At 37.1% G+C, this 26,600-nt stretch overlaps 2 protein-coding genes across 4 annotated transcripts in view; one reads left to right on the top strand and one right to left on the bottom strand.

Moving 5' to 3' along the window:
• Window positions 1–14,710, bottom strand: part of Utx (Utx histone demethylase) — a 45,885-nt gene extending 31,175 nt beyond the window's left edge. The window contains exons 1-4 of the mRNA XM_034977689.2: window positions 14,500–14,710; window positions 13,231–13,336; window positions 12,146–12,254; window positions 11,325–11,433 (exon numbers count right to left, since the gene is read on the bottom strand). Coding sequence (XP_034833580.2) covers window positions 11,325–11,433; window positions 12,146–12,254; window positions 13,231–13,336; window positions 14,500–14,564 — 389 coding nt within the window. The 5' untranslated portion in view covers window positions 14,565–14,710. The remainder of the gene's footprint in view (window positions 1–11,324; window positions 11,434–12,145; window positions 12,255–13,230; window positions 13,337–14,499) is intronic.
• A 413-nt stretch (window positions 14,711–15,123) lies between these two features.
• LOC117990759 (dual specificity phosphatase 29-like) lies at window positions 15,124–26,070 on the top strand. 3 transcript variants are annotated; one of them, XR_011237763.1, is made up of 6 exons: window positions 15,124–15,356; window positions 16,615–16,692; window positions 18,023–18,183; window positions 18,529–18,755; window positions 21,092–23,108; window positions 23,274–26,070. XR_011237763.1 is itself a non-coding variant. In XM_034978257.2 (5 exons), exons 1-5 carry the CDS (start codon window positions 15,339–15,341, stop codon window positions 21,289–21,291), a joined length of 684 nt encoding a protein of 227 aa, XP_034834148.1. In that variant the 5' UTR covers window positions 15,124–15,338; the 3' UTR covers window positions 21,292–26,070. The 3 variants fall into 3 exon arrangements, 2 of the variants coding, with proteins under 2 accessions (XP_034834148.1, XP_034834156.1); XM_034978257.2 differs by having other exon boundaries at window positions 21,092–26,070; XM_034978265.2 differs by lacking the exon at window positions 16,615–16,692 and having other exon boundaries at window positions 15,125–15,356; window positions 21,092–26,070.
• Window positions 26,071–26,600: the final 530 nt, after the last annotated feature.

Here is a 26,600-nt window from a genome sequence, read left to right on the forward strand (position 1 = left end):
TAGCGGAATTTAAGGGAGTCTCAGAGCTCAATAGGGCTTGCTCTCATCACATCTTCGGTAATAGAATCTTGAACTATTCGGAGTTGGGACGCTGCGCGGCCTAGCAAGGCAACGCGGTGCCTTCCTCGCGAGGCGTGACGTCGGCACCGCTGCCAGGCCCCGATGACGCGGCATGTGACGTGCGGCTTTTTTCGCGGAAATTCCATCGCGGCCGTCGCTCGCGGATAGCTCTGACTTCCTTCTCTTGGCGCTCATAAATATCGGAGTGACGAGATGTTACAAGCATTGTTAAGTAACATTTTTGTCTAGACTACATGTATAAGTGGAGTCAGTTTTTGCGAATGTTTTTTTGCGCAGGCAATTATTTCGTACAGCTTCTTGGCCTACATGCTTCTTCTTTGGCCTAATCTCTGCCTAATGATACAGCCACGTACATACAGGCTCGTGATATTATGTCGAGCAAACTTCGAAGATGCATTCATTACAGATCTCTTTCTCTCTCTCTCATATTCGACATATTCCTCATTGGCAAGGGATTAATCAAAATAATGAGATAATAATGCCGTTTTTCAGAATATCCTTCAGCGTACAACTCGACTAAGAGAAAGAGTTTTGGTTTTTGAAATTATTTATCAGAATCAGATGTTAGTGGTAATAACCGGAATTGATTCTACTACTTGTACCTACTAAGCATTAATTAAACACGTAGATACAGTGATGAGTGATGAGGCTTTCCCATTTGTGCAATTTTGTTTTGGAATTTCTGTAGGACACGTAATAATATGAGATATCTACCTGTATAGTGCTAATTAGTATTTAATTTAAAAAGTTAAATAAAGGTTAAATTGCTTCAGACGCGGAGGCAGCTAAACATTACTCAGTGATTCCAATTAGTGGCTTATCATATGAGTACATAATTTGCCTAATTAAAATAATAATTAAAGTATGATATTTTAAGAATACCTACTAAAGCTATCATATCTGCAGTTATTATTCGTCATTCTGATATATTTTATGAAAAAGCTTTTTTTATGCATGCACATTGTACAAGTAGGACTCCGATTCCCCATTTGAAACTAGATTAAAATCAATATACCTATGTAACAAAAATATTTATATGTTTGATGAGGTTGTTAATAGTGCCGTAGGTATAGGGACATAATATATATGCCTGTCCTATTTTATCAAGAGACAGCGCGCCCGTTTTTTAGCGCCTTTGTTGCTAAAAACTAGGTCATGCTGCTTGACACAGCTCTTGCTATAAGTACGTAAGTACGTACTACCACGTAGGTGACTGCCCTACACATGTAGGCGGTTTGACGCAACACAAACAAAGACGAAGGGCACTTGATTGCCACACGAGCCTTTCGCAACCTAATACCTAAAGCCTTATGAGTGACTAAGTTAAGAGCGTCGTATTATCCGAACACATCTCGTTTAAAACACGTAGCGCAGTTACCATAGCTAATTTCCAACAAAGTGAGTTTCCAACAAACGTTTGAGTTGAGTTAAATGTAGCCGCACTAAGCAGTTTAATATTTGATGCAGGAAACGAGTGTTCGAATGCTGAGGAGGTCATTGACAGAGGAGACGCTTGCACTGAGTGCAGCGAGGCGATTTCCGGTGCACTACGCAGGTATAAATAGCGATCCGTTAGTGTCGACGACCGCGACCGTCGCCATTAGAGACCAGTGTTAATCTTCTGACCTATATCCGGACAAAAAACAAACAACTATTACTTAGGTCGAGGTACCTATTGGAAATATCATCATAGGACCAGCGCCGTAACGAAAAGTCACCCCCGCGCTGTAGTGTGAGGGTGGCGGGTCGAGACGCATTGCCCTAAACGCAGGATAAAGGGCGAAAGATGGTTTGGGTAGGGAGGACGCATGGCTAATAACGCGTACTCCCTTAGCCCGACGATTCGATTGAGGTGGAGCGGTGCGCGCGCTGCCCTCCGACACGGGCCCGTATGTAAAAGGCCCGGGCGTATACGTGACGCGGCGCACGCTGGGAAGAGGGACGAGGGGAAAAGGCCGCCGGTCTCCGCCCGCACATCTCGCTTTGCTTAGATGCACTCTTAGCAGGGTCCCCGACCCGACCCAAAATGCGCTCTTCACAAGGCACTTGCCAGCTAGCTATGCTAATTTACATAAAAGAGTTACCACGCCACAAGCCGATTTTAACGTTACAATAACACGTGAATTTCCGACGAATTCCGGTTGAGCCCCGCTATTCTGTTACTACGCGCAAGTCGACGAGCCATTCCCACAAGCTCACATACCTATTAAATAACGTTGCTATTGTGACGTAACTCATATTATTTTCTATGACAGTGTAGGTAGATAGGCGAAGAATTTTTAATGAATTGGCTAACATTCGAAAAGGTTTGATTTACTTACAAGTTATACCAACTATATTATTACTTATTAAATAACTACAAATACTAAGGTATGAAAAAAATCTGCGCGGAGAAAACATGTTTGAAGAAATATTTGCAAAGAATGAGTAATATTGGAATATCTTCACACCCAAATGGGTAGAATATTATACGAACGAAACATCAAGAGAATATGTAAATACCTACACAAAAGAAGGACATTATAGGCTTATGTTTGTGCCAAAGTGGCCAATGAAAAAGAAAAAATATTGCAAAAGGAGGATAGGTATGTTAAAAACTTAAAATATGTGCAAAGCGAAGTTGTTAAAGTGGCCGTTGAAAAGGAAAAAAGGATTGAAAATTTGTCTAAAGGCAATTACCATGCTCTTTTCTGCAAGTTAATAAAAGAGTTGAAAAAGAATTGCTTAATTTTAGAAAGTCACACTCAACTATGTAATAAAATAACTATGTATAATGTATATGAATCAAGAAAAAAATAGTACAAAAGGAGGATATGTTAAAACCTTAAAACCTGTTGTGCAAGGCGAAGGTGTCAAAGTGGCCGTTGAAAAGAAAAAAAAATTGAATAAGATTGTCGCAAGGTCAGTGCCTTTGCCCTCTTCTGCAAATTAAAAAAGTTGAAAAAGGATTGCTCAATTTTAGAAAGTCACACCTAAATAAATGTATTGAAATAATTAATTACATAGACGAAACATTAAAACAACAAAAAAGCAGGTAGAAAAGGATGATATGTTTAAAACCTGTTGTGCAAGGCGAAGGTGTCAAAGTGGCCGTTGAAAAGGAAAAAAAAAGAATTGAAAAATTGTCGCAAGGTCAGTGCCATTGCATCTGCAAGTTAATTGCAAGCCCACATAAAGCGAGCACGGCACGCGTCGAGCGCTCGCAAATAACCGGTCGCCGGTCGTCGTAAAGCAGGCCATTTGCGAAAACACAGGAACATGAAACATCTTTACAGAACTTTGACACGAGCAAGTGTCCGCCCGGTGGCCGGTGGTAATAAATTCAACAGAACAAAATAAATTGTAACGTAAATGAAGACAAATCGCTGTTGTTACGAATATAACGACGCATTTATAAATACACAGCAATTAATTACGTTTTTTAAGAGGGGTTTTTAACTACTGGTGTTTATTTAAGTAATTTTTCTGTACCGGTAGCTACTTCTGTAAATCTAACGTTATGACAGCACAAAGATCTGCTTTGTTCTAATTTCAACATTTTTACTATAGCTTTGAGAGTTCCGTGATTTCTGGAACATTGAGATGAGCCATTTACTCAGGAATACTGTCCACCTCGAAGGTAAAGGAATACCCTCATTAAATATCAGCAGTGATGGCAAGAAGAAGTAATTTGCCACGCTGAGTTTATTGTGGGCTTCTTCTCGGATCAGGGTGGCACCCTTGAGGGATAACTGCTCACAACAAAAAATAGCTCTTGAACATAGAAAAGCCTATAAAATATTAATTTCAATTAAGATAATATTCTGATTCTGGATGCTGGGAAAGAATATGAATGCTATGCAGTTTATGTAAGTAAAGATCATAAAAACTATTATGCAAGGGCACGATAGTAAATACAAGCGTAGTTATGATTATAAAAGAATGATGTAGTAGGTAGGTACGCTAGTCGCTCCATTATCAACGTACGAGTACGAAATCTACAAGCGTTGTTACTATGAGCGATAAACTACGTAACGATAAAACGAAATAGCTACTAGATTATGGTTGAGTATAAATTTTCTAGGTGGACGGACGACATCAGACGAGTCGCAGGGAACCGCTGGATTCAGGCGGCGCAAGACAGTGGCGTGTGAAAGTCCCTACAAAAGACCTATGTCCAACAGTGGACGTCTATTGGTTGATGATGATGATAAATTTTCAAACGTATCAGTACAAGAACAACTCATAACTGCGTAGGTAGGTATAACAACGGCACAAGTTAGATACGAATGAAGAAAGTTCATATTCGGGCCCTTCACTTGAACAAGCTTCGGTATTGGCATCATTTTTTATAAATAACTTATTTAAGCTTGCATCTGAACTTTCTAAATAGAAACTAGCTACATAATACAAATGACAAAGTAGGTAAATACACGACATAAATGCAGGCAGCTGCAGACATTAAAGGTCGCATTCGTTAGTGATTTCAAATAGGCTGCGGTTATTACAGCCTAGCTTATTCAATGAGGTAATATGTGGTTACACAAAAGAAGCTGGTATAAGACGCAGCTGATGTGACGACAGGTGCATCGGCAGCCGGCCCACACCTGCCCCGCACGTGCTACCTCAAGCTGCTAAGACCTATCCGTATTACAGCACATTTACTAGAGCTCAATACCCTCAACGGTCTATTACTAATAGATCCTTTAACGAGTCATGAGTTACGCAATACGAAAAAAACCTCCCGTCACCCATCTATTTGGAATACTCTTTTGGTTTGGTTTGGAATACTCTTCCACGATATATGTTTCCTACCAATTACAACAGTACCCAGTATTTTTAAAACAATAGGCATCTTCTAGGTAAACGCGTCCCATCTTAGGCCGCATCATCACTTTCCATCAGTGTGATTGTGGTCAAGCGTTTGCCTATAATGAATTTAAAAAAAACGATATCAATATAATCCGGTAAACAATAAATAAGCACAAAGTAGGTACAATTACAAGAAGAAATACGCGAACGACACGCCTTGAATAGCGATCGCCCAATATACCTACTTATCAATATTTCCTTGAAAAATAAAAACGTTTACGATTTCTAGTGGACGCGATTCACTGGAACGAGCATATCTATGAATTATTGAATAATGGTTCGAGGTTTCCGAATAAATGTCTTTCCGAGTTTTATAAAGGCCTATCTTGTAAAAATGTTCAGGCATATATTTGTGGTCTTTTTACGAATCACGTACAAATTTAAGAATTTATTTTGAATGTATTTTCGGAAACATCTTCAAGCGGATATCCAGATTCCAGACGTACCAATCTTGAGAGTTAACTTTTTACTGCATACCTAACATTTTTCAATTAGGGGTGCCTATATTGGCTAATAAACTACCTATAGTAGGTACGCGACATTATAATATGTACCTACTATAATTACTCAAAAGGATCCCATTTAAAAATTTGAGGTAGGTACGTACTTTGACGATTGCTTCTACTTCCTGTGAGTTGGATCTACGGCGATGAATTAGTCATTTCCCTTGATATCAATAATGTATGACTTACTTAGCTTGTAAAATTCACACAGTCCTCAGATTTGCAAACAGGATTGGCAAGGAATTGTAGATGTAACGAACAAGTTATTCTACTCTTGTGTGCGCTGGGAACCTCGGGATACCGTTATGGGGAAGCAGCAGAACCGGTTGGATCTAATAAATAATCACATAAGATTTTATTTAGAAGTCGATTAGTTACAATCGAATCGAATGGACATATAGAACGAATAGGAAGATAAAAGCAATGATAGGTACCTACGCACGTTATGTAATGGATAAAAATTTTACATGCGTAAAACATTCCGAGGTCAAGATTACCATTCAACATTACGGTAAAGTTATTTCGAATTTTGGCATAATCAAGAACTTGTTTCGACCATTAACTTATTCGATTGTTTTACTCAACATTAACTCATGCGATTGTTTCACTCAACACCAACAGTTCCAAATTACTGGAGCAAAAAAATCTAATAGTTAACGGATAGCTAATAGGTGCAAAAAGTACCCAAGAATTACTTGACAATTCAAGTTTTGTTAAGCTAGATGTAGGTACGATGTACGGTTTTCCCAGAGCGCCGAGGCTACCAATTATACATTTCATTGTGATCCGGCTACCTCATTAAATTTCCAAGCATACCGTCACACTAGCACTACCGGCATCTACCGGTCCGGCGACCAATGACGCGCGGATAAAATTGCGCGAAACTACCGCCGATACAATGACTCACTTTCCTGAACGCATACGTAACAATTATGACACCGTTCAGCTTTTAGTCATATGTGACTATCGTGTTCTATATTCTACATCCGCTACAAGTTTTACATGAAAAATGATATTCAAGGAATTTAAAGAAATCCAGGTATAAGTAAGCGGGAAGAACTGAAAGAAAAGAATAATGGCATCAACTGAAAACAAGAAAATTATACAATGGTTAGTAAAGTCTGGTTAATCAACCAGACAAAGTGTGAAGATTGCTTTGTTCGTAGTAACATTTGCAGTTACATAGTTGGATGTGATGTTTATTAGGTATGTATACCTACCCACCAGCGTGTGTGCTTCACAATAAAGTAGGTAGGTAGAGGTACGAAGCGGATGCATTGAAGCGTATTTTAGTGCAGGCTGGCAGAGGGAGAGGCGGTCGGCGTTGCGTGCAGCAGAGTTGCGGGTAGGTACACTCCACCGACCTACATTTTATGCGACGTCGAGCCCATTATTTACTAGTCGCGGCCGCACACGCATCGCTCGCCCTCGCAATTTCGCCACCCCCTCCGCGATCTCAGAACGTTCGAACACTATCATTTTCGATACTGGCTCCCGAAATTGGGGGAAGGGCCGCTCGACTACCTGCGAAAACACTGCAAAAAATACATGAACCATGCACACAACAAAAATGCGACCTCTCGACGGGACCAGCTCTCGGGGCTCGGGCCGTCGACGTAGGTGTCTACATTTTGGTAACAAAACAAAATAGAAATGAGTCGCGTGCAAACGCGATGTAGGGATACGGGCGGCAGGTTGTGAGAGAGAGGCGGCACTAGGGCCCACGTAAACAAACCACGGTCGGGAGCTTCGACCGTACTCACCATTTCGGGGATCCTCGGATCCGGGCTGTGAGGTCGGTGTGGCCGCTGCGGCCCACGTAGTGAAGAGCGGGGATGTCGTCGGAATATTCAGCACAAGCACAGGCACTCAGGATGGTTCAAAGCACGCACTCGACAAATCAAAACATCGACCACGACACGTCCCGTCCTACACTACGTTCGCGGCCCGCGCCGATGCAGTTTACGTCACCGCATCCCGCTCCCGACTGGCGAACGCGGCGCGAGCGAGCGACGACCTCGCGCTGCAGCGTGCACCGTCCCGCGCCTCCCCGCCGCGCCCTACCGCAGGACCCCGCGCCCTGCGCCCCGCGCCATCCTACGTCCGGTGCGGTGAATCACGACAGATTGTACTAGCGAGACGAACGGATGACATCCGACGACACCAAATAAGACAGATTTTTTTACCTACCTACCAAAACAGCCTCATCCGGTCCACAAAAGATATATTTTATCATCTTACAAAAGCAATCAATTTATTATTTAAGGAGCCATAACGAAACTGATTTCTAGCAAAGACATGAGAAGGGTAGATTTATTCCCTGTAGTGTACCGAAAAAAATTTGGCCGCATCACGCCGGGAGCAAAAATCAAAATATTATGTTTTAAATATCTATTATCTAAATAATAAAAAATACAGAAAAATTTATTAAGTACTATTTGCAATTAAAACTAAAAATCTAGATAATATTTGGAATGATTTTCAGATATTTTCCTATCGAAAAAAATTGTGTCCAATCGTGTTTTTGTTTCAAGACTTTAATTTAAAGATCAAAAAGTACATAATTAAATTAATTATGTATTCAATGTATCAGTTATTGTACATTGTTTATTATTTTATTATTAAAAATTACAAAAATATACACGTTACATAATAATGCGCTTACATTAGTTGCAAAATTTTCTAGTTAGTTTAGCTACAAAATAAGAGAGCTCATCTAAAATTTTTTGCTCTCTTCTGAATTTAAATTTACACAGAACCTGGTCGAAAAAATTTAACGACGCTTGGGAACTGGCAAAAAAAATACGTGCAAAAACTGCTTACAAACCAAAGTAGAAAATTGCTTATTTCACGGATAAGAAATACGGTGCTAACTTTATTATAGATTAGGTCGTCAAGAATATATACGTTTTATAGATTCTATTACCAAAGCTATGTTCACTAGCCATGTTAGAAGAACCTTATAGATGTTAAAGGTTTTAAGAATTTAAATAAACAGCCCCGACATAAATAAGCAACATAGTAAAATCATAAGAAATCCATACTAATATTATAAGTGTTTCTGTCTGTCTGTTCGTCTGTCTGTCTGTCTGCTAGCTTTTCACGGCCCATCCGTTAAACCGATTTTGACAAAATTTGGTACCTACGGAGATAGCTTGCATCCCGGGGAAGGACATAGGCTACTTTTCTCACGGAAAATCAAAGAATTCCTACAGAATCTTTACAATCTAAATCCACACGGACGAAGTCGCGGGCATCATCTAGTGCAGAATAGAATAGATCCACATACCTACCCTATTACCTAGCCTATGTACAGAATTGAACAGTTTTAATAAGATCTAGCATTAGTTTTACTTATTTAAAAACACTCTAGTTATCTGGCTACCAATATAAATTACAATATACACGTGAGTAGAAATTTTTTATGGAAAAATTTATAATTTAAATTAATTAATATAATAATTTTATTTTTTTTATACCGATTTGGATAGGTACACAGATTTTTTAAATATTCACGTTCTATTTTCAGACGAGAGGTTAATATGTTACAGTTACCGGTTCCATACTAAAATATTCGAACCCCTTTTGTTATGATTTCCCAAGAGATTTATGTAATGTAGTAAAACAGTCACTAAAAAGCAAAAACACCATAATGGTGCACAATTTAGATCTACATCTAGATTGCCTCCCTTTTCCACAAATAATTTCAAAATGGATGGCACTAATTTTGGATCTGCCAATTTAATTTAGAGATTTTGTAGGTACCTACAACATATTCCATTTATTTGGAAAAATGGTATATTCCACTTTGACCACCTGGGTGATGTTGCACCCATTCAAAGTGAAATTAAAAGTGAAATCGAATCATGTAGGAAAAATGCATTGAATTGAAAAAATGATCATTTTTTTGAAATCGATTAGAATTTCGCCTAATGTAAGTAAGACGAAATGTGACCGTGAAAGGAAATGGTTTCTACAAATAAAACCAATATGGGGAGGATGTGTTATTTCTGGATTACTATTTTGAATCGAAATTAAAATCCTAGCCAATGGAAAAATTCAAAAGGACAAAACAAAACAACAAAACAAAATGGCTGCTGTAATTATTTACTTGACCCGTCTACTAGCTACTAGTGTAGCGTGTCGGGAAGCAGTAATATAAATATAATAGTCTTCATATTCTGTTAACTCAATACCTACTCATTGGCACCGATTCTAAGCACAACCTAATTTTAGAGTATTCGCACCCTCTTCTTACTATTGTATATGAAAGGACAGAAGCAGTTTGACATTTCTTAATTTAATTTTTAGATGGTAAAACCCGTGATTTTAGCACGCACTCGCGAACCTACTGTTTAAATTTGTATTGTGCACTAAAATTTAGAGTCTTTAAATGTGAAAGTCATGTTCCGTTCCTTTTTTAGCATTAGTTAAAAGAAAAGGATGCAGATACTCTAAATTTAGTTTAGAGAGAGACTAGAGAATCGGGGCCATTATTATCTTTTATGAACTTTTAAACATTTTATAGTTTCTGCATGAAAATATATATTTGGCGGAACTATCTGGACTGGTTTAAATTATGATATATGATATTTTAGAGTCAAAAAAATAACTACATATGTCTGTTTGACCTTTTATCCTTATTAATGTCCATTACAAAAGTAATACAAATGAATGTGCCTGCACATTTTCAATACGCAATATCCTTACGTTTAATTTAATAAAAGTAACTAGGTAGGTATGTTATTTTATCGCGTATTCAGTGAATATGAAATTTCTCAATCTTGTTTCTAGGGAAGAAATTTAGACCTTGAGGGACTAACACAATTATATTATTGACAAATTAGTCTTACTAATAAGTATAAATGCAAGATAATGTTAATTTGTTAAAGTAGGCAAGCAAATCTCCCTCTTGCTTAGATACTTGAGGTTGATTCTATACATATTTTATTTCAGCCCTAATTCCAACTACTAGGGCCATCTAGCGACAATTTTCTAAACTAAGTACAATAATGGTCCGCACTGTCTCATCGTTACCTTCGTCGAATACCTTCGTTAGGGGAAGGAAGACGTCATATGTCACATATCACTTTGCGTAAAGAATTATCCAAGCTGTACAGCTGACCTTACTTACAGTTTCATCATCATCATCATCATCATCAAGTCATCAACCCATCAATAGTTGACTGACCACTTGAGACGATTGTGCTATGGCAGTTACCATCATTTTCGGATAATATTGTAACAGGAACACAACTGTACCCCAAAATGAAGTTACGGTACCCTGTCGGGTATATTTATGTTGTATTGAACTATAGAATGAGATTTCAGCTTTGTAGAGCTCTGTCTCTCATAAGTCACTTCACTGGTCTCAATGATAGAGACAACACTCTACAAATCTTTTCTGCCAGGTACTGTATCTTTGAAATTTTTAATTTGTGCACTTGCCTTCATTTGCCTGTAGTGTTGCTTCTAGGAGATATATTTCATCATCATCATGATCAACCCATCGCCGGCTCACTACAGAGCACGGGTATCCTCTCAGAGTGAGAAGGGTCATAGTCTACCATGCTGGCCATGTGCGGATTGGTAGACTTCACACACCTTTGAGAACATTATGGAGAACTCTCAGGCATGCAAGTTTCCACGCAATGTTTTCTTTCACATTTAAAGCAAGTGATATTTAATTAATTAAAACGCACATAACTCCCAAAAGTTAGAGGTGTGTGCCTGGGATTAAACCCCCGAACTCCGATTAGAAGGCGGACGTCCTAACCGCTATGCTATCACAGCTTTTTAACCTATATTTGACATGTTGCAATTGCTCATTTCTGCAGTTCATATTTTTTTCATTTCTATAGTTATTAATAAATAATATAAAGCACATACCAGTCAAATGCATTGTAGTGGTAGTAGCAAAGGCCCAGTCCATACAAGAAAAGTGGATCCTTCCAGTTGTCTTGTTCCAGGGCATAGAATTTCTGGTATGCTGACATTGCTGCAACAATAACATTTCTGAACATTATGTGATTTGCTTCTATTACTTACTCTTAAGTTTATCATCATCATGATCAACCCATCGCCGGCCCATTACTGAGTAGAGGTCTCCTCTCGGAATAAGAAGGGTTTAGGATTGCTTACTCTTAAGTTTATCATCATCATCATGATCCACCCATCGCCGGCCCATTACTGAGTAGAGGTCTCCTCTCGGAATAAGAAGCGTTTAGGTTATATCCTGCCATCAGTGGCGTTCACAGGTATTCAAGCAGGGGTAGGCATTTATGTATGAACATATTCAGTTATAATGAAAAATAAGCATTGAGCTATTAGGACTAAGGTAAGCAGTACATTTATGCCTCATGACCTGCACGTGACTGCCTGCTGAAAACATTATGGAGAGCTCTCAGAAATGCTGGTTTCGTCACGATGTTTTTCCTTCACCGTTAAAGCTAGTGATAATTAATTATAACAGCACATAGCTCCAAAAAGTTAGAGATGTGTGTCTAGGATCGAACCCCTGAACCTCTTGAACTAGAGGCGGACATCTTAACCACTAGGCTATCACTGCTACTGCTTATATGAAAATATATTTTTCAATATACACAAATAATTAATAATTATAAATTCGAAAAGTGTACACGTTTTGACAGGCATAATTGATTCAAACAGTTAAATTTCAAATTAACATAATTTTTTTTACTTGGGTGTACCTTTAGCATAGTCTTCAAGTAATAAATGAAAGTGGCCCAGTTTACAATAAGTTTTAGGGTCGATGCATATGTCCCTTCTAGCACCCGGAGAACATGCTCTCTCCTCTTCCTGTTGAAATAAAATAAATTAATAAAAATAAAAGAAATAAAAAACCTGTGGGAACTCTTTGATTTTATGGGATAAAAAGTAACCTACATCACTCTCCGTCCTTAACTACATCCATGCAAAAAATCACGCCAATCCGTTGCGGCGTGATTGAAGGACAAACCAACAAGCAGACACTTTTGCAGTCATAATATGGGCAGTGATTTTATGAAATAATTGTTAAGAGTTTTCAAGATAGAAATAAAAATATTTGTTACTAGCTGATGCCTGCGACTTCGTCCGCGTGGAATTTGGTTTTTTAAAAATCCTGTGGGACCTCTTTGATTTCCCGGGATAAAAGTAGCCTATGTCACATCTCCAAGTATCTATACCCATGCAAAAAATCACGTCAATCCGTTGCACCGTTGCGACGTGATTGAAGGACAAACAAACACACTTTCGCATTTATAATAAGGGTGATTAAAATTAAACTTTTATATTTTTGAATCATCCTACCAAGTATAAACGGCAAGAAACTCAGCAGTTGCTCTTTTCCAATATTCGATTCACAGTAATAAATACCAGATAATCAATTAGTTCTGAACATTATTGAAGTCAGTCAAATCATATCAATCATGAATTATTAATTTTAATATGACGCTTTCATTCCAACTGCAGCAATAGTTAAACTAAACGTACAATATTTTGTTAAACTGTAACCACATATGCATGTGTTAACAAAGAACCATTTGAAGCATTTGCCAATGCAGCGGCTGACATCAGCACACGACTGAAGGAGTGTGGCTCCCACACACAATTAGCCATGTTAGGTACATTGCTGTCACACTTCCTGTGTTTCAGGTTTTAGCATAAAGCTTGTAAGTATAACAAATAATGGAACTTGAGCATTTAGCCTTCCAGCTTCATCTACCTTTAACTGCAGAGTTATTTAGGTATAAGTGGAGTCAAATTATTAGAAATAATACCCATATTCACATACCTTGACTTGCACCAGCATGCCTTCCAAGTACTTGACAGCTTTGAGAACCAGAGCTCGTGTTCTGCTATGCTCACTACCGCGAAGTTTCAGAAAGCCAAACTGGCGACTGCAAGAAATAAATATAATGTTTAAACTACCGTGTACCATATGGGTTCGAAACTAGTCGGGCTAACATCGACTAAACACGTGAGTACAGCCGTGGATAGATATTATTTAGAAATAAATATAAAGTAATATGTGCTATCTTTCAATTTGCAATATTACTACATCCATACTAATATTATAAATGCGAAAGTGTGTCTGTCTATCTGTCTGTATGCTAGCCTTTCACTGCCCTTCCCTACAACCAATTTTGACGAAATCTGGTACTGAGATACATACCAGAGATTGCATACCGAGGAAGGGCAAAAGCTCCTTTTTATCCCGGAAAACTAAAGAGTTCCCAAGGGATTTTAAAAAACCTAAATCCACACGTACAAAGTCGCAGGTATTATCTAGTCATTTATAAAGGTATAAGGCTAAGGAATAATCTCTAAGAATTCCTCAAGTGGAAAAATACACATAGAACTTTTCTTCAGCACATTGTTTACATGGCACAATGCTGAAATATCAATATTTCATCATGTTGCAACAACATTCTGTCGAGGTTCAATGGAATCCTGTGTAGATTAATTAAAAATTCTGTAACTGGAATCAAAACTAGTCTACCATTTAAGAGTTGTACTACTAATCTTAAATGCATCAATATTGCATCCTTCAAGCCAGTGGCATATGTATGTTGTACACTTACTTTTCAGGAGCTAGCATGGTTAGAATTTTGCAGTTCAAGATTATGATGACATACTTGCCTTTGAAGATTGTTTAGTTTAGAATAATTACATCACTAATTACTAATTAACTATTATTATTAAATACTTAATTAACTATAGGCACTAAAATTCACAGCTCAACTATATAAGTAATCCTAATCCAGTCAACTGGGAAACAAACTTAGGACCTCTAGGTAGATAGATGGTTTTTGCAGTGCTGGAAAGGTCATCTAGTCACCATTTCTGCTGAATACTTACTGAATGCAACCAGTTAAATTTTATTTGGGATAACGATGTAGGACGACCTCCAGCGCGCTGGACCGACCTAAATGGGAACTGCCGCGCTTCCAAAAAGCAGTGAATGCATGCAGGCTGAAGGCTTGAATCTTAATGTATGTAGTAGTGTAGTATGCACCGTGTATTATTCAGTGGTTGAATTTAGTTTGTTTGGCCCAAATACCTGTCAAGTTCTGATAAAACTTGTAATTCCTGTGAGGTTAGATGCAACTCTTCTTTTTCATCCATTTTCAGCACAAATCTTCAGATTTCTCTGACTATGAGTATCCAGGATAGTAACCGTTTATTAAAATTAGCACTAAAACGCTTTTATAGCATTTTACATTGTAATTTAACTTCAAATTCTTTAATAATTTGTATAAGTTAACCACAAATCACAATCACAATAATTCACAAATCACAATAATCATAGACAAAAAAACCACAGCAAAAAAAAAACGAAAACGATAGCGGTCTTTCAAAGAAGTTTCAAAGGCTGACTCCATGCTGACTCTTTGTTTATGTCTTACATTTTTTAACTGGTTTTACGGCTCTAGGTTCTAGCCTTTTTGAGCCTATTATGCCTTACATCTATGATACCGACACAGACCAATAACATATGGGATAGACGCCACTTAATGTACTTAGAATCCAGAGCCATAAAGCCAGTTGACCAAAGCTTTCCTTTACCTGTTTCTGGTCTTAATTTCTATTTTTTGTTGGCATTTCCACCATGAATCTAGAGCCGTAAAGCCATAAAAAAAATAAAAAAATGTCTATTGCTATTGATGACATTGACATTTGCCATTTTCAATAGCGCAATTTTCGTTTTCCGTCTTCGTTTTTCATTAATTTCCTTTTCGCCTGAATAGTGAAAACTATACCTGTCCAGTAATTTAATAAAAACATAAGTATACTGGGCTTCAATATAATTTAAGTTTTCACTTTTAATTTCCATGTTGGCATTTCCATTAAAGTGTACGAAATAACTTGGTGTTAAAATTCTGAAGATTATCTTCTAAAATGAGCTACAGGGATTCCGTAAGTAAAACATGTTTTCTATTCTATATTTAGCTGACCTTATTAAGCTATTCGTCAATATTTAATAGATAATGTATTTAATATTTTTACGATACGAGGGAAAATATATAAATAGACTTTATTGGCCTCAACCTATTTTTGAATCTCTAGTTAGTCACCTCAAGGTCGACATCGTGGATCATTTAAGAGCCGTAGGTATAGTTTTTCTAAGACGTAATACAATATGGGTATTGCCATTGATGCATATTTATAGCCATTGCATATTTATGACAATTCTTAGTAGTAAGTTATTGAAAAACATAGCTGTATTTGGGTAACTTAACTGTGTTGACACAGCAGCTAAAAGCCATTTAAGGAAGAAGTAATCATTATTGCGTCTCAGCTGAAATATTTATATGTATTTGATTATTGATATCTGTACAACGAACCCAATGAGTTGTACCTATGTATTTGTCTTCATTTACACCTGGTGTGATGTAATATTGAATTGAATATTATGCCTGTCTAAAAGAGATATATACACCTGATACCATTGCTTGCTGTGAAGAACTGTACTAGATCGGACCTATTATAGTAAATACCTTATTCAAGAGCTAACAGGCACGGAACAGATTTACACCTGCTAATTTTACAAATGTAACAATATTGATAATATAAGAAAGTTGTAATTCAAGTTAGCAGGAGGTCCAAATCTCAGAAGGCATTAGCATGTGAATAGTGTAAAAAGTAGATCTATATTGACTCCAATTAGACAACAGAACAAGAAGATCATAACACCATGTTAGGGCCATACCAGACAGTGAAGTGAAGTCTTTTTGATAACTTCCTAAACTCCACTTTGTGTACTTTGACATACTGTTGAAATTGGTATACTGAAAACGAAACAGGATGCACTTGAGCCTGGGTTTGTTACAAGTCACCAGTGCTATTTCAAAGTAGATAAAAAGTTTGAGTTGTTATCAAGTAAATCCAAAATTCTTCAGTGATTGTTGGCAGTGATGACATATACCCTATAAAAGACCTATGTCCAGCAGTGGACGTCTATCGGTTGATGATGATGTTATCAAAAAATACACTGTGCCTCAGCTCTGTTGGTGTGCCTTTCGCCTTGAAGTATCCAGTTCTAACCTTGGAATAATGCTGCTTCATCCACAGACTAGTTAAGAGTAGGTTGCACTATCACAGATCTCTCTCATACCTATTGTTATATGCCAGTTATATGCTTTGTTGCTACAACTAATGTCTGTTATATTGGCAGTACTCCATCTATCCGAGGTCTCATTCATACAGTGCAGCTAATGAGCAACGTGTAGGCTCCGACTTAAGGACATTAATGGTATTTATCAACAAAATTAACTTTTAGCTCAGAAAACTGTCACATGAGATAGCCGGGCAAAAGTTTTAAATAATTTCTCTATAGTATCAATGAACATTAAACACCTGTACCAGAAGAGTATTTTATTATAAGGGTGTGTGTTATGTTTTGCTGCAGTAATCTGCTATTTCAATTTACAATATTAATATTTTACAGATTTTGCATCAGTTAGCATGCCTTGTCAGTTTCCGAGTTGCTTTAATAGGCCTACTGGACTGAAATTAGGATATGTTTCCGCCAGAATAGAAGTACTTTGGTAGAAAAATTTATTGAATAACTTGAAATGTACTTCTAGAAATTATTATTTTATACAAATGCTGGTAATTTTATCTTTGTCCTAGAATGCCATTTTATTATCAGGGTCTGATGCATTACTGATGTTAATGTATTAAAATATGAAAACCCTATTTTCACATATTAAATGTTGTCATTATTATGCAAAACTTTTTTAATTATACATAAGTAAACTTGCAAAAAAATAAAGAATAAAATATGGATAAGTATCTAATATTACAGATAAATGTATTTACATAAAACAGAGTTTGGGAAACCTACCCATGAAGCCAACTAATATTAGGCTCTTATCAAGACGTTACACTTATTTTAAATGTTTATATTATATTATATGTATTATATGCATAGTATTCAGTTGAATGTCATAATGATAAGATGTGTACAGACATATTATAAAGACTACTGCTTGGATACTAACATACACTGTGAATTACCCCTTGAATATTGAAATATTTACCAAAATTTAAGCACATCTCAAATTTTAATTGTAGTGTTTTGGCATTTGTTCAAACTTTAAATGGCCACCTTAAAAAATAATCACTATATTTACAGTGCGCTCCACAAGTCAACAAGTGATTTGCATTTCAATATATAAGAATATATTATGTGAATTTGATATGTGTCTTTTCCATTGACCTCTACTAATACAAGTACGTTGGACCTGTGATTGCCGACCTGTTTTTAAAGCAACTTGATTTTCACCATTTTGGCGCTGATAGCAGCAGTGAGCATCATGTGAGTGTACTTGGAACTAAAAGTTAGTGATGAGGTATCTGTCAACATAGTGTCAACACGAAGACCATTTGACACAAAGAGTCAATTTTAATTCTTGGTATGCTCGGTGGTGTGTCCGGGTGCTTCGAATAAGCACAAAAAATAACTGTCATTTTGTATGGCACTCCTTCAGCGTACTTGTATATGCCCATTTCAGTGGTCCTTTCTAACTATAATGGGTCAGTTGCTGTGTGGGTGCGTTTCAACAAAGTGTGATGTGCAGAGTTATGGGTCCTCGCCCTCATCAGTGCTGAGCTCCCTGTCGTCTCTGCGATCAAGACCCTACACCGGCGTGAGCAGTCTGGGCAGCTTGGGCGGCGGCGTTACGTACAGCCCTACTCCAGATGTCAACGAAGTTTACCCTGGACTTTTTGTTGGAGATGCGTAAGTTATATTTCTGCGAGTATCTCACTAGAAGAGTTTCACACAGCATTAATTTATATCTACTAGCTGATGCCCACAACTTAATCCGCGTGGATTTAGGATTTTAAAAATCCTGTGGGAACTCTTCAATTTTCTAAATTTCTTATTAATATAAAAATATCCTATGTCCATTCCTGGGATGCAAGCTATCTCTATACCAAATTTCGTCAAAATCGATTCAAAGGATGGACTGTGAAAAGCTAGCAGACTGCTGCAGCTGCTAGGAGGAACCCATGCTCAGTGATGATGATATTGAGGTGGGTACCAGAGAAATATAAGTCACAATCTCTGTTGTATTTCCTGTAGGGTCGCTGCAAAAGACAAGGCATTCCTACGTCGGATGGGTATCAACTATGTCCTCAACACAGCCGAGGGTAAACGCTACACGCAAGTCGACACCGACCACATGTACTACAGAGACTGTCCAGGCCTGCATTACAAGGGCTTCCAGTTGATGGATCTGCCGACTACCGACATATCCAAGTACTTCCACATCGCTGCCAGCTTTATTGATGAGGGAATCTCCAGGGGAAGTAAGTAATTTTTTTTAATCAAACTTTTTTTAGGCGCACCTCGAGAGTGATTCTGATCTTTTTCGTACGGCAGTAATGTTCGCGTCTTTTCCGTCGGTATTTAAAATGGCCGCCAAACAGAACTGCTATTTTTTGCCCGTCATCTTTAATCGAGGTGTTTTAAAGTACCAAGTAGTTAGTGCCACGATTAAAAGCTCTACCTATTTATTTCGTTTTTTACTTATCTACCTATACTACATTTTGATATTTTACCTTTTGCTAACTTTTCCAAAAATGGAATCCCGCACGCGGTTCTCAGGGTTCCGTACCCGAAGGGTGCCAACGGGATCCCATTACTAAACCTCCGCTGTCCGTCCGTCTGTAGGTATGTGTTTATCAGCGGGCTGTATAGGTTGAGTTAAAATCAATACTTATAATAAAACTGTAACAGGTCAAATTCTGTACATTGAAGATATTTTGAAATTTTTTTTGAGGGCACTCTATAATCGATACTGAACCCAAAACCGTAATTTTTTTCATTTTTGTCTGTCTGTCTGTCTGTCTGTCTATCTGTCTGTCTGTGTGTCTGTCTGTCTGTATCACGGCCGCGCATCACGCTGTAACTACTGAATGGATTCCAATGAAACTTGGTACGATTTGAGGTCATACTATGAGGAAGAATATAGGATACTTTTTATCCCGAAATTCAGCATGGTTCCCGTAGGAGAGGGGACGAAAGTTAAAATGTATACTGAGTTGTAATTCATCAACGCGTAGTCCGATTTCATTTATTCTTTTTTTGTTAGATAGGGGATATTTTAAAGATTGTTCCGTAAATATTTCAAGGTCATCGGTTTTTAACCGACTGTCAAAAAGGAGGTGGTTCTTTTTTCTACATCGATTTTTTCGAGGTTACTGGACCGATTTGCAATTTTTTTTAAATCAACAAAAAAAGTTTACGTCGTGGTCACATAAAAAACTCTGGATTGAACTCCTTAATCCTGATGCTGCAGGGTTACTGCCCGCCTGAGTTATCAAGATTCAGGAAGTGTTCATAGTGAATTCATATTGTAGGTACCAAGCAACGACAACAATCCCGAAAAATCAAAGAGTTCCCGCGGGATTTTAAAAAACGTAAATCCACGCGGACGAAGTCGCAGGAATCAGCTAGTTTCTACAATATGTGTATTTCTATTGCCACTATAACAGCAAATAATAAATTTCTCAAATTAATGGCCGTCATGAAAATTTAAAAAATAAATAAAAAGTGTTATTTCTTGTATGGTGGTACGGAACCATTTCGCTCTCCTAATACATAATATGTATCGGATGGATTATGAGAAAACCTTGCAAAAAATATGTAGGAAGGAGCCTTCAAATTCATGAACTATTGCAACATTTAATACAATAATATCCAAGTTTGTTAATCCAATCCAAGACTGTCACAAAGTCACAGTCATTAGTTGAAATTATCGCGATAATTGATACAAATGAGTGTCGCTGGGATCATTTTAAGATAAGATTGTGATGTCATTTGTCCTCATTTGCCCGATAATCTCTCGTACGTGGTGTGATAAGTACGTGGTGACAGCCTAGTGTTAAAGACGTCGCGGGCTTCTATTCAGGAGGTCGGGCGTTCGATCCCGGGCACGCACCTCTAAATTTTCGGAGCTATATGCGTTTTAAGATTAATTAAATATCACTTGCTTTAGCGGTAAAGGAAAACATCGTGAGGGAACTTGCATACGCTGAGAGTTCTCCATGTTTTCAAAGGCATGTGAAGTCTGCTAATTCACAATAGAGTCCATGGCCTAGACCCTTCTTCTTTTGAGAGGAGACCCATGCTCATTAAGATACTGTTAGAACCTTTAAAAGTTGGTGGTTATCTAGGTTGGCACTACCAAATTTCAAGGGTCTCTAGGGCATAATTCAAGGGTTGCTTGAATCCAGACCGTTATTGGATTTTCTACTAAATTATAGCTCATTTTGATGTCCATAATAATTACTGACCACGAGTTTTTTGATGAAGGAAAGCAAGATAAAATCTGCAAAGATTCAGCAAAATGCTGTGAGATGTGTTAACTGCCAGTAGTACATACTAGAGCAGTGTGGTGCGCTTGAAATTCATATTCCTCTTTCCTATAAACGGACAGGCGACAGTACGTACCTACTAAATTTTATAGGCAATTACACTGCAAAAAATATGTATGCCGAGCGAAGTGTTAACTTGTCGATCACTACTACATTTTACACCTAGGTACTAACAGGATTGTCTCATGACTCATAACAAATACCTTCTGTTACACATGTCATACACTACCATTATAATATATCTATAGCATGTATATCACTTGCAGGTCGCGTGCTCGTGCACTGTATGATGGGGGTATCTCGATCAGCGACTTGCGCGATCGCGTTTTTGATGATCAAGCGCGGGATGAGCTTGACAGAGGCCCTCTGTCAAGTCCGCTCCCGGCGGGACATCCACCCCAATGACGGCTTCATCCGTCAGCTGCAGGACCTCGACAGGGAGCTTCGCCTCTCCCGGGTGCGCTGACATCGGACCCCCCTCCCTTCCGTTTACAGTTTGTCATTCGAAATCGGCAACCCACGTCTGCGCGTACGGAGCCTCGATCGAGCTTACACTAGTCGCTATTGAAAGTTATCTCTTAGGAAAAGCGAGGCAGTCGTGTTTAACACATTGAGATAATCTAATCGTTGTAATTAGCTGAATTTGTGGTTTTCTCTCCTGTTGCAGTAAAAATACTGCAACTGTAGAGAACTTCCGCCAATCAGGTAGCAGGAAGTGGGTTTGGACAGAAAGGCGGAGGGCCGTGTATAAAAACACTATGAGTGAGATCTATAGAGCGCACTGACTTAGCTTAAACTTAAGATAGAGTTAAAACGAGACAGAGCTATATCTCTCACATAAATCTGTCTCGTATTAACTCAATCTTAAGTCTGAGCAAAGTCAAAGTGCGCTCTCTATAGATCTCAGCCTATGTCCAGCGGTGGACGCAAACAGGCTGATTGATTGATTGAGAGATGATTGCTATCAAACTTTGGTGCTAGGTCTGTCGATTGGCTGATACTAGTTTTGTGAAGAGTTACACAAATTCAGCCAATAATAACATTTACAATCATCTCATTGTGATTACCTCAACTGTGGTGCTAGGCCTGCTAAAATGTATTGACAAAGACTAAAGCAAAATGATAGACAGCAAACAGGTCCACAATAAATGAAACCCTGTTGATAAAATACATTTCCAGGAAGCAATGGAATGAGCGGAATGATCGGATTGTATGGAATATCATTTGATACATACAATTTCACTATTATTTACAGACTTTATGTCACCTCCAGACAATTTGAACTTTCTGCATTGGTGAACATTGGTGAAATATTTTTGATTATTGGTGAATATTTGTCTTCTCGATTAATCTACAAAATGCTTGTAAAGTGAAACTTTATCGGGTGGGGCGTGACATACAGTTTTCTTTATTATTACTTTTATTGATACCTTTGTGAGGGCTCCGTCCGTCTAATTTTTTTCTTTAGTCTGTGTGTGTCTAATAAGGACTTATTTACAACGATTTCGAGTTTACAAACATATAATGGAGCATTTCAACATTTTGTAAACTGTTGTCTCCAACTCTTAAAAATAATATTGGTAGCTCTTCCGAACATGTGATATAGAAGATTTGTATATTTAAAAAAATTAAGTCAAGAATTATTATACAGCGTGTCATTATCAGTTAAGTTTATTTTCACCTAAATCAAAGAAATTTTTCCCAAAGAGACAACACTGTGTGATTATTTTTAAAAACAATATATTCTTGTGTGCCATTTTTTTCTATTTCAAATGAAAGCTATTATTTTTGTATATTATTATTAGATTCTAAGCTATCCAATATTGGAGATGTTATGGACCTTAAGCTGGCTACACATGTACAAGCTTGCTTGAGCACAAAATTATAAATACAAACACTCGAGCAGTTTGCACAGAATGCAGACTTGTCGAGTTTGCATTTACGTGAACCATCTTAACCCCACGTTTACACCAAAGTCTAAAACATGTGATGTGCAATGTGCATGTAACTGCATTCTTGCCATATTTTGCTGACACAAAAACAAGTTGTGATAGTAGTTGTACACAAAACTTGTAAATTACTTGTGGTAAGTACCTACTTGGCCCTACTAGGTTTCTGTTAACTTTGCCGTCAATCTAAGAGAGAGAGACTAAATATGTCTGAAACAATAACAATACAAGTTTATCATTTGACATATTATCCTGTCAAGTTTTGTCGAAAACTAGTATAACAACTTGTTGGCTAGTCTAAACCTGGCGTTACAGTGAACAGTATGTATAGTCCGTACAAAATGACTCTTCACGCGCCATTTTAACTCTATGGGTCAACTGTCATGTCAAAAGTACGGTTTACCTTTAAAATAAGGACTAAAATAGTACCTTTGACTTGAAATTTGACACAAAGTTAAAATGGCGCGTGAGGAGTTAAATTTTACGCGTTATACGACAGTTTGACTATAGTACAACTTTTTAGCCTTAACATTGAAAGAAACTTCGCTAAATACGTACTTAAATATGTTTCGGGTAAGAGAGGCATTGTTACAAACATAAGGCTGGGACCAGACGCGCGGAATAATATGGCGTAATGTAAAGTGGCGTGTAATAAATAATAATGTTGCCACTGCACATAAGCTCAGCACCTGAATAATGTTATCTAACATTTTTTAACTGCTGTGTGGAACCACCTTTACAATACAGTACACTCGTCTGGATTCAGTCTAATAAAAGTAAATTAGATCATACTATATTTTTAGTGAACTTATAGAATATATTATTGTCATTCACAAATCTCACAATATAATTGGGTGATACATAGCGTATCTTAGAAAGGCACAGTCTTTCTTTTAAATAACATGTAGGTAACATTAATGTATAATGAATAAGAGAATATATTGTTTCAGGATATATAACATGTGAAGGTACATTCAATACTTTATAATATTATAGTCTAACATAGTATAGTATACTATACATGAATTTACAAAAAAATGTGCTGAAGTTTGCTGTATAACAAGTGTAGTTTCAAAGAAGTTAAACTTTTCAAAGGCTGGCACCAGGGTATGTTACTTTTGCTAAAATAGTCATTGATAAAGCCCACTCTAAGTTCAAAACCCAAAGGGTTACCTATAAACAAAATTAATCATATTTTTACTAGCTTATGTTCGCGACTTTGTTCTCGTGTACTGCAAGAATTTCAAACCCCTATTTTACCCCCTTAGTGGTTGAATTTTAAAAAACCGTGTGGACTACACAAATTTCAAACCCCTATTTTACCCCCTTAGGGGGTGAATTTTCTAAAATCCTTTCTCACCAGATGTCTACATAATAATAGCTATCTACATGCCAAATTTCAGCCTGGTCCAACCAGTAGTTTGAGCTGTGCGTTGATAGATCAGTCAGTCAGTTAGCTTTTCCTTTTATACATATTTTAAGATATTTGAAAAATGAATTACTGTATTTTAAGTTTGTCAATACTTGATAAAATTAGTGCAGTACAGAGTTGAAACAAAACACTTTACTATAATATTAATTACTAGCTTATGCTCGCGACTTCGTCCGCGTGGACTACATAAATTTCAAAGCCCTATTTCACCCCCTTAGGGGTTGAATTTTCAATAATCCTTTCTTAGCGGATGCCTACGTCATGATAGCTATCTGCATGCCAAATTTCAGCCCGATCCGCCCAGTAGTTTGGGCTGTGCGTTGATAGATCAGTCAGTCAGTCAGTCAGTCACCTTTTCTTTTTATATATTTAGATTATTGATTTGACTGTATCCCTATTTGAAGCTTAAATAATGTGGTGAGTTATGACTGCCAAAGGTAGTCACTAAATTCATGTTTTATTGAATGTTTTAACTTTTAGAGGACTGCCAGTGTAATATTTTAAATATACTATGCATATTAATGCCTAACGGTATTTGTGATGTATACAAAATATAAATATTTAGATGTGTTAGCAAGTTCAGACTTTCCATGCTATAATATTTAAATCTTAGAGTGGGATAATATATTTTAACAACAAAGGAAAATAATTTTATTGAAAGAGATATTAATTAGTTAGGTACCTAAATAAAGTAAGATGCAGAATAGTAGTTTCAAAACTAGTCTAAAATAGTCAGCATAAAGCTTTAAATGATAATGGTACAAACACATTTCCAACAGCAGACTGAATTTTGGTGTCCAGTGTTGTTTAGTAAAACACTTATGCTCATTTGACATTGGTTGATTCTATATTGCTGCTTCACTGAGTGCTATCAAAATGATTTTTTGTAGAAAACCTTCAATGGAATAAAAATAAATGTCAAATGACCTCTTTGACTATAAATTCATTGTTGAAAACTGAATTAGTAGATCTCACTGCAGATCAGAAATATCAGATAGCATTTTCCTGCACCATTGCTCCATAGCAATGTATGTTGAATCACTGTGGTAGTATTGCTAAAGTTCTTGTGATACGAAGACTGCAAGTTGATTTAACTCAACATGTGTTAAGTGTTGTGTTGTAGATGTGTTTCTACCATAAATTAGATCAAATTGGTGGGAGCTTTTATGCAAGACTTAAACAAGTACCAAAGGTGGAAAACGTTGTGATATTGAATGGAAGTGTTGTATCTCATAAATTATTTGTTCATTTATTTTTTGAAATATATTTTATTGAAAACATAGATTATCTCTATAGTAGTTGTCATAGCTCTTAGCTTATTAATAGACATACTGATTGAGCAACTATACTTTTAAACACCTAGGTCCTACATGGAAAGACAATGGTGCCTATTTATAGGGTCCAGGGAAATCTAATATAGTGCTACTGTTCTTACAATGTTACCTGCAGAAAAGGGTAGCTATAATTTAAGATTTGTTTAAACAGATTCGTGTTTGAGAACTGAATAATCACTATTGATTATACAAATAATATCTGGTAATGTCTGGGTAACTTAAAAAATTTCTTAACACACTTGTGTAGTCTATCTTGTCTCTATACTAGCATATTGAACTGTGGAACTTTCAATGAGTGCTAAAGATATTCTTCCACAGTACGACAAGGCTCTCTTGGCACTTGAATTACATTGACAGGGGGGCGCTGTTGGAGAACAAAGGCTTAGAATATTTAAACTAGAACAAAGGAGACACATGACGGCAACGTTAGTTCCAATTTTCGCCACGCGCCACGATAGCCTTGTCGCACTGTACGTTTCTTAGTGACTGAAATTCTGAGGCACATGTGAGAGCACACAATAATTTTCAAACCACTCTTGTGTTTAACAACTCTAGAGTGTATGGCACATCTTAGTTTAAAAACTTTGGCACATGGAAGTCTAGTTGCTGAGTCAGTATGTATTTTATGAAGTTGTTGATATGTTGCCTTATATAGGAAAGCTAGAATTTAATGTAATACTGAAATATTATTTACATATTTGTCTTTTGTTAACCGTGATTAATATTTTATTGTAGATAATCTATTAAAATATAAATGAGCCGTGTTATTGCATATTAAAAGAACATCTTAGATTATATACAAATATATTATCATAATACAAATAATTATTGTTAAGTATAATATTTTAGCATTAGATTGATCAATCAAAGTTTAGTAATGAGAAAATGTAAAATGAAATTATGTATTGATATTATTTAAATGAAATAGACTAATATATTGAATACACCTCTTTCAATGTACTCTAACACCCGTATTCACAATCATTACTATGAAATCGCTCAGTGTGCTCGAACGCATAGTGTGGATTCCACCAATCAGATTATCGAAAATTGACGTGAC

The sequence above is a fragment of the Maniola hyperantus genome, chromosome 2 (assembly GCF_902806685.2).
Source record: "Maniola hyperantus chromosome 2, iAphHyp1.2, whole genome shotgun sequence".
NCBI lineage: Eukaryota > Metazoa > Arthropoda > Insecta > Lepidoptera > Nymphalidae > Maniola > Maniola hyperantus.

What these genes read in the sequence shown, in the direction of transcription:
- LOC117990759 (XM_034978257.2), top strand. An exon ending in CCGACTTAAGGACATTAATG is followed by an intron (nt 16,693 to 18,022) that starts GTATTTATCAAC and finishes TGTGATGTGCAG; the next exon opens with AGTTATGGGTCCTCGCCCTC. An exon ending in GGACTTTTTGTTGGAGATGC is followed by an intron (nt 18,184 to 18,528) that starts GTAAGTTATATT and finishes TATTTCCTGTAG; the next exon opens with GGTCGCTGCAAAAGACAAGG.